Source organism: Mycetomoellerius zeteki, unplaced genomic scaffold (assembly GCF_001594055.1).
Source record: "Mycetomoellerius zeteki isolate Tzet28-1 unplaced genomic scaffold, Tzet1.0 scaffold142, whole genome shotgun sequence".
Lineage (NCBI taxonomy): Eukaryota > Metazoa > Arthropoda > Insecta > Hymenoptera > Formicidae > Mycetomoellerius > Mycetomoellerius zeteki.
This window is the reverse complement of record NW_017256363.1, coordinates 38,105-50,480: the sequence shown is the minus strand read 5'-3', so window position 1 is coordinate 50,480 and position 12,376 is coordinate 38,105. Positions and strand designations below refer to the sequence as shown.

General features: G+C 30.1%; 1 protein-coding gene across 1 annotated transcript; it reads left to right on the top strand.

The window, feature by feature from the left end:
- Nucleotides 1-11,664: 11,664 nt before the first annotated feature.
- Nucleotides 11,665-12,151, top strand: LOC108731889 (uncharacterized). Its single transcript, XM_018462438.1, has 2 exons — nucleotides 11,665-11,847; nucleotides 11,944-12,151. Exons 1-2 carry the CDS (start codon nucleotides 11,689-11,691, stop codon nucleotides 12,091-12,093), a joined length of 309 nt encoding a protein of 102 aa, XP_018317940.1. The 5' UTR covers nucleotides 11,665-11,688; the 3' UTR covers nucleotides 12,094-12,151.
- The last annotated feature ends 225 nt before the right edge of the window (nucleotides 12,152-12,376 follow it).

The following is a 12,376-nucleotide window of genomic DNA, read 5'->3' as shown; positions in this document are numbered from 1 at the left end:
CACATTTGCATGCTATAAATTACAGATTTACTTGTCCCTACTGCAGTGGCGTAGCCAAGGGGGAGGCTGTGGGGGTTGCAGCCCCCCCCAAACTCTGAATAATTTCAATAATTTCATAAGAATGTGTAAGAAATTGTTGAGCCGTAAATATCAATTTGTTTTGAGAGAGGAAATTAAATCCTGTTGGAATAGTTCTCATATTTAATTTAGTTGCAGAAATATCGTTTATTATGTATTAAAAATATATTTGTTGATTTTTCTTTGTATTTGGCACGTAAACAGAAATTCGATAAATTACACGGAAAAAGTGTTGCTGCTAGTGCCACAAAAAGTGACGTTGGGGAGAACGGCAGCACTTCAACTCGCGAAATCTCTGCCGGATATTAATATTTATTATTCAAATTTTTACACTATAATTTTTGACATATTCTGCGACTCATAGAGCTATTCCGAAATTTTCGAAGCATTTTACAACAAAATAGCGGATTTTTAATATTTTATCGAGTTTAGTGAATTTTTTTCAAACGTTAAAGAACGTAAAAAACACGTTGTGTTATGAATTTTCGAATTAAAAATTTTCATTAATGCTACATTATAGTTGAATATTTGAAGAAGTTTTCTAGAACGTTTTAGATCTTTAAATGTAATAGTAAAAAAATTATGATAATTTATATGCAGCGTCAGCGAAACGTCCGACGCGACATTGCAACGACCTGTATATAAATTATCATAATTTTTTTGACGCGATGTAGAGGCTTAAGCTTACTGGCGACTAATGTGATCAAATTGATGTACAAACTGTTATATAAATCAACATTAATTACATTTTTATTTAACGTTTTAAACGAAATTTTTTTTGTTTATGCTTACCAAATGTGTCACTAGTATAAAAAAGAACATTAAAAAAACTGATTTCTACAGCCCCTCCCAAAACATTTTTCTCACTATGCCACTGCCCTACTGTATATCCTTTTATACTGTGACAAAACGATGCACTGATATCCTATATATATATCCAGTGCACTGAACTGACACCGTCAAAATATCTCGTGTCATTTAGTGCGCACTGAGCGCGAGTGTCGTGCGGTCAAATGAACACTAACCAAGTGCGCATTGGCACTGCCAATCGAACACGCTCTTGACACTGAGTGCAGCTAGTGCACCCCAATCGAAAACAATATATTATAAAATAATTTAACATACATGTAATTACAATACTTACAAATGACATTTTCCACCTTTTCAATGCTCCTTTTAGTTGAATTTTTTCAATATTATCCCAGTGAATAATAAGTCGTCTTTGAGACGTCTAAAAGACGTCATAAAATTCCGTAGGACGTCCGAAAAATTTTATTAAAAGGCGTCTTTAAAGGCCATCACACGTAAAAAAATTTTAGTTGTAATCGTAAGGTCGTAAGCAAATCAGCCAATCACAGTCGAGCGTTTTGAAACGCGAGATCGTAATTTTGATTGTGATTGGTTGATTTGCTTGTGACCTTATGATTACGACTAAAATTTTTGTACGTGTGATGGCCTTAATGCGGGGGTCTACAATAGAAGTCGTAGCAGTCGTAGGGTCTTAAGTCGTAGAAAATTGACCAATCACAGTCGAATATGAGAAGAATAATCAACTGTGATTGGTCAATTTTCTACGACTTAAGACCCTACGACTGCTACGATTTCCATTGTAGACCCCGCATAAGGCGCCTTATGTCCAGTGTTGTTAGGCGAGTCACCTTTTAGCGCATGCGCATTACAGCGCTAGTGAAATCCAGTACACAGAATGAAAATGACGGTTCCTATATTTTGGCGGGATTTCGACTACATCTAGTAGCAAGAAGATTGGGGCGGATAACGAGGTATGTAAAATGATAAAATAGTACTTATTATAATGTATATTTGTGCAATATGGAATCCAATGTCATTAAAGGAGCTATTAAAAAACAAATTAATAGAATTTTTCGAAATTCTTGGTTAGATGAAGAAATTTTTAAAGGATGGCTAGCTCCCTATTCTGAATTAAATAAAGCTTTTCGTATCGCGTGTAATGTCAGCATTGCGTGTCGTAGAACAAATTTGTTAAGGCATTCACAAACGGTTAAACATATATATGAAATGAAAAATCGAAATCAAAGCTTCGAAAATATTGATAATATTTCATATTGTAATAGAAAAAAGAGAGCGGAGATAAAATTAGCAGCATTTTTTGCTGAGCATAATATTGCTTTTTATACGGCTGATCATTTAATACCTTTAATTAAAGATATTTGTTCGGAACCTAATATTGTACAAGATTTGTCACTGGGTCGACTCAGGTGTAGCAATATTGTTAAAGATGTTTTGGCTAAACAGGAAACGGAAAAATTAACTAAAATTTTAAAAACTTGTAAATTTTTTATTTTAATAGATGAAAGCACCGAGATCACAGACACAAAACAGACACAAAATTTATGTGCGTGCTTGTAAAATACGTTTCACCATTAGATAAGAAAGTAAAAACTAAATTACTTGAATTATTAGCTTTAGATGCCACAGATTGTAGCGCAAAAAGATTTTTCCAAATTTTTAGAACTTTTTTCTTAGAGAATGAAATTCCTTTAAAGAATATCATTGGAATGGCAAATGATAATGCATCGGTAATGATTGGTCGAACTAATTCTTTTTATTCACATTTAAAATCTGAAAATCCAAATTTAATACTATTAAACTGTATTTGCCATTCTTCTGCAATTATTGCAAGTAAATCTTGTGAAAAATTGCCTAAAAATTGTGAACATTTAATTAGAGGAGTTACCACTTACATATCAGGTAGTGCAAAACGTTGTGCAATTTTAGGACAATTCCAAGAATTTTTAATGATGAAAAAAATAAAATTTTTAAATTATGTAACACTAAATGGTTAGTCCTTCATAAATGTGTTGAAAGATTGCTCAATAATTGGGACGTATTAAAAAGTTATTTTATTTTGGCAGTAGTAGAAGATCAGTCAAAATCCGCAGAAGACATTTTAATATTATTAAATGATAGTACGGTTAAAGCTTACATTTTGTTTTTAAAATATTCATTAAATTATTTCAACAATTTTAATGCTTTGTTCCAATCGCGCAAAATTTTAATTCATAAATTATTCATTAATAGCAATCAATTAATTGTTCAAGTAGCACAAAATTTTATTATTCCCGAGGTATTGAATAACATCGCTATTTTAAACATAGACGATGAAACAAATATGAAAGATCTAACCGACATATATGTTGGACCAGAATGTGAAAACTTCTTAACAACACAGTCTTCCGAATTTGCGCAACAAATTAAATGTAGATGTTTAGATTTTTATAAAACGACTTTTAAAGAAATGATAAAACCATATTTGCCATATAATGATCCTTTTTTTAAACAATTAAATTTTTTAGATCCTAAAGTTGCGCTTTATATTGAAAGTAGAAAAGAATTTAAAGATTTATCCGATATATTGCTACAAAAATAGAAAATATTGATATTTTAAAACTTGCATTTGAATGGCGAATTTTACCAACAGTTTTTAATGATACTGAGAAAAATGAATTAATTTCTTTAGAAATAGATAATATGTGGCAAAAATATTAAATTTTAAAGATAATAATGAAAAAAAAATGTTTCCTAATTTAGATTTGCTAGTAGAAGCTGTCTTGTCTTTATCTCATTCTAATGCTGAAGCTGAACGTATTTTTTCAATTGTAACTGATGTTAAATGTAAAAACATAATCGATCAGTTAATGACACTATTTCGGCCATTTGTAAAATTCGATCTCATTTTCAATCAGAAGATATCAATTGTATTAATTTTAAATCTGATTCAAGACATTTGGAACTCCATAATGCACAAAATTTATATCTAGAACATAAATAATTATTTCATTTGATTATTAATTTAATTTAATGTATTATGTTTATTTAATTTTTATTTTTATTCTGTGAACAAATATTTAATGAAATTTTTTTTATACATTAAATCATACTAATTATTATTTTTTTGCTTATTTTTTACAGATAAATGCTTTCAAGTTTCTGGTACCTATGGTGTGCAATACATATTGTTTATTTTCTGTGAACAAATATTTCATGAAATTTTTTTATATATTATATTAAACCATACTAATTATTTTCTTTTGCTGAGCTAATTTGTTCCAGATAAGTGCCTCCAAGTTTTCGTACCTGGGCAATACTACATAATAATTATTTATTTATGCACATAATTATATCAGTTATTTATAAATAATATTTGTGATAATATAAATTATTATTAGAATTAAGTATTACATAATAAAATGTTTATTTATTTTTTCTATATTTAATATTTGTTGTAATAAATCAAATATTTATTTTTATTTATATAAAAGTATGTCAATTTGTTTTCTGAATACTGGTAAGGTTTTGGCAATTTTCCTTACCCTTAGCAACAAATGTTGGTATTCCATATAATTTCTACCAAATAAATTATTGTTAGTTATATTCAATTTCTATTTATTTATTTAATCTTACCTTCTTAACATATTTTTATTATAATATAAAGTTACATGAATATTTATTATTATTATTATCCTATTTATTAATGTTATCAATTAATATTGGCGTCTTTGACTTAAGTAACTATATATTATAATGTATAATCTAATCTTTCATTACTAATTGACTCTTTCTTGATTTTGGTTTTAATAATAATTAATAATAGAAGAGAATTACCTACGTACTATTTATAAATTAATATATTATAATTGTCCATCTAGTCTTATGAAACTTAATAATCTTTGAAAATCGAATTGGCTTGTTATTGCACAGCAATATAAAAATGTTTAACAAGTTAAAGAAAGTAGAGATGATATTTTCTCAATAAATACATTTATTTCTATTTATATAAATAAGTGGAATAAATTTTAATTCTTTAAGTATTCGTTATCGGTAAAGATATAATAATTATATTTTTAAAATATGAATTAATAATATTACATTATTAAAACAAAAATTGATATTAAAAATCTTTAATGACTCTGTTAAAAAAGAAAAATATTTGTTTTATTTTTTTTTATTTTTATACCCCCCCCTTGTCTAATTTATTTCTATACGTACTTAATCTAATATTAATTTATACTTTAAGTATATGATTATTGTCTCCTTGTGATTAAAGAGATGATTTACTCGAAGTTATGAAATTTATTTCATCACTATTCATTTTAAGAAGAAAATACATTTAGCCTTAAACTTTTATCTTCTTTTGCTCATATCTTTGGTTTTTTATCGAAATTTTTCTCATTTTATAATCCTTATTGATTTTCCAAAAAAATATATTATATACAATATATAATCTATATAGAATTATAGATACGTCAAAATAGGGTCTTACAGGATCTTTATAAGTTCGATATTAATACAGCACTGATGCCATGTCCAAATGCGTCAAAAGGTGACGCGCCTAATAACACTACTTATGTCTGTCTTTTAGTTGTCTTATTGCACGTCTGTCAGACGTCATGTTAGACATATTTTAAACATTTTGATGGATATCTTTCGGACATTCCCTATAATGATCTATAGCCGGTATTCATAGTCGATTCTTATTTCAAGACCGTCTTAAGTAATGTCTTAAGACACTAATGTGGCCTTGTGATTGGTTCGTGACATCTTAAGACTGTACTTAAGACAGTTTTGAATATAAGATCCGACTATGAATACCGGCCTATAAGACGTCTTTGAGACATCCTATAATGTCATTGTTCAGACACTTTTCAGACTCATTACAATTTTTATAGATTAAATTAGGTTATATTGGCAGAGTTTCGATATACATCGCCAATACTATGAAAATCTAATAAGATTTTCATTAGATTTTCATAGTACCGGCGATGTATATCAAAACTCTGTCAATATAATCTAATCCTGACCCATCAAAGTGAAAATTACAAAAGTGAGTAAATTTACTAGAATATTAATATTTTAGTATAAATTTGCTCACTTTTGTAATTTTTATCTTATTTCAAGATATACAACAATCTTCCAAAATTAACTGCCAGTTCTTAAAATCTATAGTGCATATAATATAAACTATAATTAGTGCACGTAATGTAAACTATAGATTTTCGATACTGGTAGTAAATTTTGAAACACAGTCACAGTGTATATCAGTAGAACATGGCCATTATTTATTTAATATTTATAAAATAACATCATCTTTAATAAAAGTTTCATATATATTCATTTATTTTTTATTGATATCCGAAACTTTTGTATAAAAAACGCACAAAATATGATTATACTATTGTATATATAGTCTTAAGACGGTTTTAAATATAAAAACTAATTATATAAATACAGCCTACAAAATCTACTTCTTTGGTTACGCGCGGCATTTATATTTACTGTTCTGCATTTATAATTTCCGCCGCATTTAAAATTTGCATTAAATCTATAAGTTTGCACCTCATTTACATTTTGCGCAACATTTATATTTTCCACAACATTGAAAATTTGCGCCATATCTATATTTTGCGTTGCATTTATATTTTGCACTACATTTATATTTTCAGCTGCATTTATATTTGCGTATTTCTTTGATAATTTATACGATCTCCTGCGAGCCATTCTTGGATTACTTTTGAGACTTCATATAGAGTGCATTTATCCGTAGTTGATACATAATCTGAAAGAATTACAAAATAACTTTTATAATTTTGCACTTTAATAATACAGATTGTTGGAAAAAGTTTTACATGATAAATACATACTTTCTGTACATAAATATAATGCAAAAGTTCAATAATCAGAATATGGAATTAAAACAAAATTCTTAAATATAAAAAATCCTTTTTCTAAAATCTAAATGAAAACTAATATCTATTTCTACCAAGAATAGAGTAATTTCCGTTTAACTTACTATTTTTTAATCGTATATTTAGAAAAAATAAAGAGTAAGTAACAACCAAATGTAAGTTTATTTGCATTGATAGTAATGAACATTAAATATACTTCACTTTTCAATTACTAGAGTATAGCAAACTATTAATTATTACACGTTCTTAAAACATCGAAATTTATTTTAATAAGAAGCAATATTATATTAACAGTTACAGAAAAAGTATAGTTGCACTGTGTGATATTCGTAAAAAGCTTAAATTACCTGTTATATAATACCGACAAAGTTGAAGTCTTTAATTGCCATTGATCCCTTATGTCCAGTCCATGATAATTTCTTGCATACAGCATCGTCCAAAAAAGTTTTCAAAATATTCCGTGTTTTTTGAAAGTACGTTTTACCACCAATTATTGCAATGCTGTTTTTCTGTAAAAAAAACAGACTGTATTATTACACTCAATATAATTAGATAAATAATATTTATTATATAAATAATTAATAATAGAGAAGGTGATATTATGGCCAGTGTAGGTATGTAGGTATAGTGACCCCTCTTAATATCTCCGTTATTAAATATAGCGAATTCTAATAATTACTTACGGAATTATTTATTCAATAACTCATTGTTATACCATGACCCCAAGTAGAACACAGAAGTCATGAGGACATCATCGTGACCTCATTCGTCATTTATAAGTCAATTTTTTGGTATCAAATGACATCATGATAAAGTCCTGTGATATCATTATGACTTAATTATGACTCCGTGTTCTACCTGGGACGCTAATATGCTAATACACAATAACTAACATATATTATAACATCATAACATTTTGACTTTCAAGCATTTTAAAGTATATTTTAGCATTTAATTACACATATTTTCTCATTCTTGTTAAACAAATATACGTACATTTGAGTGTGTTCTTTGTTATTTAACATTCTATTTGGTTGTATACATTTCGAGTTATGCAAAGTTGAACAATAACATGGCATCTTGTTAAAATAGCCGCCTAAGCGCATTGATTATTAACCTTTTTGGAGGTTTCTATATCAAAATAATTATTCAATATAAATTATTAGATTGAATGTAGCTCTACTGGCAATTTAACACAGTTTATATTACATGTACATACTATAGATTTTTTGTACTGAACAGCTTATACATATACGAAAGAAGTGATATGTACGTATTTATATGTATTTTTATATGTATTTTATATATGTATATGTATTGTATACATTCTACAATATTTTACTTTTTTGTTATTCTTTAACCAAACTATTTTTTTTTAAAGAAAACCAATTTTTTAAGTCTATTTTTGTGAGACTTGAGAGACATTACCACTCTGTTTCTCAGTGATTATCGCATTATGCAACGTGTGTGTGTGTGTGTGTGTGTGTGTGTGTGTGTGTGTGTGTGTGTGTGTGTGTGTCGCTACATTTTTATAAATAATGTCCTAAGTAATAGGCCGCTATTTCATTTGTGCGTTTTTGTCGTACGACAAATTTTTCAAGCCTGTTAATTGGCTATAGGATAGAGAGATCCGAGAACCTCTCTGTCCTGCATACATTTGTCGTATAGCAAAAACGTACAAATGAAGTACAATAGTACCCATATGCTCGCTCGATTTCCATGAAGTGTGAACTACGAACGTGAACATAGGCGTTAGCAGAATTTTTTCCAGACGGAGGCATGAATTATGCCTCGGCCTGGAAAAAATTCTGCTAACGCCTATGCTCACATTCGTGGTTCACGCCTCGTGGGAATTCGGCAATATGTTTCTACAATAGGGTTGTAAACCGTGAGCCATAAGAAATTGATCAATCAGTCGAATATAAAAAAATCAATTATTTATGCAGAAATATATATACAAAAACACTTACGAAAATTGTATTCTAATCTGTCTGTCAGATTGAAACTCTTCTTCAAATTTTAATAAATCATCCAAGCTCGTTAAAGGAAACTTGGGTATTAATCCTTTTTCATATTCAATTGCATCAGCAACTAGTGGATTTTTTGCTAAATTTATCAATAAATTTAGCTTCTTTTCATTTTTCTGTAACTGTTTGATTATGATTTGTTGTGTGGCATATACTTGTATAAAATAAAAGATAAAATTATTACAAAAAGTCTAAAATAAAATATAAGAACTCTGATATACAAAATAAGGAAAAACATAAAAATTTAAAATTATTTTATTTTTAGTTATAATATATAATAATATATTTTTAGTAATATATTTATCACAGCACCTAGTATTATGGCATCTATCTTGTGTATTTGCTTCATTCGTCACATCTCGAACATTTTATACCTAAAAAACAGTTATAAAATATAGAAAAAATTTAATTAATACTAATACATTAAGAATTAAATACATTTTTTTTCATACTGTCTATCATCGCACATTCTAGTTCTCACTGTTTACCATTCGTATTATGTTCATCATTCATGTTAAATTCTTCATTTGAATCTGTATCCTCATTTGAGTCTGTACTTTTTACTTCAGTGTGCACTGTCATATTACAGCCATCCTCATTAATACATTCATCATTGTCATTAATGTACACAACTAAAATATATCACATACACATATACATTTTTGTTTATTTAAAAATATTTCAATACCTTTTTTATTGTAATTGTAAATAATGCCATCTTTACAAACAGGAATATAAGTATGCAATAAAAAAGTTTTATTTTTACCATTAAATTCTCCCTCACATATATGTTTTTCAATACTAGTCGATGCTTCGATAACAGGCTGTGGTATAACACTAAGTGCACAATTACTTGTATATATATTATATTTGATAATGTTTTATCTTTTGTCCTTTTCATATTGTGAAATCTTGAATTTACAGTTGTATTCTTAGATGTAATTGAGGGCGAATAAAGTTTTACTCCGTTTGAGACTTATATTAGAATGTGGACAATTAGTTTTAAGGATAAAAGATTTCCTTTAATATTATTTGTTTATATTAATACAAATTGAAGACGGCGGCGCGAACACGTTCGAGTCATACGACGGCTACACTCCAACTGTCTCGTCAACAACCCGTTGCTAGGGACTTGTAGCCAAGGCAAATTCACATGGCTGTACTGCCGCGACGTGAATCTAATCACTTTTACAGTTCGGCTGAAAAGTTCCCTGAGGGGGAAAGAATATATCCAAGATATTCAATTTTTTCTTTTAGAAAATGACACTTTTTATAATTAAGTTTAAATCTGTATTGTTTTAAAATCAAAAATACCTCTTTCAATGAAGACAAATTTTCCTCAACTGTACAAGATGGCACCAAGATATCATCAATATAAATCAATACTTTATCCTCGCGCAAAAGAGGTTGAAAAATTTGGATCATTCTCTTTTGGAATTCAGCCGGAGCCTCACAGTAACCAAAAGGTAATTTCGTGTACTCAAACTGACCATCAGGAGTCGCGAAAGCAAAATATTTAGAATGATCTGGATGAACATCTATTTGATGAAAACCATCTTTTAAGTCAAGTAAAGTAAAAACTTTCTTATTGCCAAGCCGAGAGAAACAATCCTCCATCAATGGAAAGGGATATTTTTGTTTTATGACACGATCATTCAACGGTCGTAAATCAATACACAATCGCATTGTACCATTTTTCTTAATCACAGGAACCACCCTTGCACAATAAGGAGAAATGCTCGGTTTAATAATTCCTCTTTGCAAGAGATCGTCCGTAATTTCCCGAATCTGCCTCCTTTCAGACCATGCAAAGCGTCGAGGAGAATAAGCATAAGTTGTGTTGTCTTTAAGAGACACAGTGATGGCATGACCATCTTCAATTGGAATAACAGAAGTATTTTCAACTTCACGAATTAAAGATACAAGTTTCTCATCGACTGATGGTCCGAAATCAGATTCGAAGATAGTCTCATTAGAATAGCCTGGTAAAACAGACTGACTATTATCATCCAAAGATGCAATTTCCGAAAATAATTGTATCTTTGAATTTTCGTTACCAAATGTTTCGCAAACAATTACAATTTTGTACATTTGTAAAAAATCACGTCCAAGAATAAGATCCACAAAAAGCTCATCGTCCTCCAGAACAAGAAAAGGAACTTTAAATGTTTTATTCGGAAAAATCGCGAGCTGAAAATCAAAAGTAAATTCTCCAAAAACTTTAATAATTGATTTATTTAAAGCTTTAAAAGAACGAGATGGAGCTTTTAACTGATTCAGAGGTTGATTAATCAAATTGGAAAAAATAGATGGTCGTATAAAAGATACAGCGCTGCCTGTATCAATAAGAGCATCCAATGAGCAATTTGTTTCATTTATAGCAGTCACCTTAACAATATTGTCGCTAATTCTATACGGCGATCCGATGTCGACAAAAGCTACCGTCGGTGAATGAGAAGACTGGGAAGACTGGATGGGCTGGAGAGACTGGAAAGACTGGGAGGTCTCAGAAGATTGTGACGAAGACGTCTCTTCAATCGAAGCAACCGCTGACGAATTACCAGATGAGTTTCCAGGGAAGTTCTGCTCCTTTTTCTTCAAACGAGAGCAATTGTCCCGGGTATGACCCTTTGTCCGACAATAAACACAAAATAGCTCCTTTGAAGAGTCGGAAGGTGAACTGGTTTTGCAAGAGGTCGTTTCTTCTTTTTTGGGATGATCCTTGGAATTGACAGGCCTAACAGGAACAGGAGGGGTCTTTTTAAATGGATCACCTAAAGCCAAAGTAAGAGAGTGCATCTTATCCAAGAATTGATCGATCGTTTCTGCTTGGATCAAAGTAGCTGAAGCTCTTAAAGATGGACTTCCTATACCTGAGATCAGGAAATCAATACTTTGTTTTTCAGGCAAACGAATGTTCTGCAAAAGCTTCAATTTTTGCATGGCGTAATCCTGAAAAGACTCCTTTGAAAAATTCCATTTTCTACTTTCTACTTTTTGAAAGGTTACACGAAAAGGTATGTCTCTTTTGAACCTTTGAGAGATAGCTTGCTTTAAGTTGAACCAGGAATCATTAACAGTACCTGAATTAAGATCTAACCAATCTTTTGCAGACTTATTCAACTTGCTGGAAGCAGCTAGGAGAGTCACTTGATCGGAAACATCATGGATACGGGAAACGCGTTCAACTTTCTCAATCCAAATATCGATATTTTCGTCTTCCGAACCAGAAAAAGACGGGAGTTGGGATGCTAGCAGATTGACGGCTTGAGCGACTGGAACTGAAGCTAAAACAGGTCTCTGATTAAGAATCGCAGCACCAGAAGAGTCAGAAGAAGACACAATTTGCGGATTAGTGTTAGAAATCCGAGTAGCGGCGATCAAATTGGTAACTTGTTGCATTAAATCGCTCTGTTGCTTCATTAATTCAGAAAAGAAGCCAAACATCTGCTGCATTGAAGGATCAGCAACTAGAGGCGTAGACCTCGCAGAAGGGATATCACTTGATTGTTGAGGTTGAACTGTAGCTCGAGTATTGCAGGAAGA

Coding starts and splice junctions, on each gene's coding strand:
- LOC108731889 (XM_018462438.1), top strand. CDS start 11,689: ATGGACTTCCTATACCTGAGATCAGGAAATCAATACTTTGTTTTTCAG. Junction 11,848..11,943: donor TTGAAAGGTTACACGAAAAG/GTATGTCTCTTT, acceptor AATCTTTTGCAG/ACTTATTCAACTTGCTGGAA.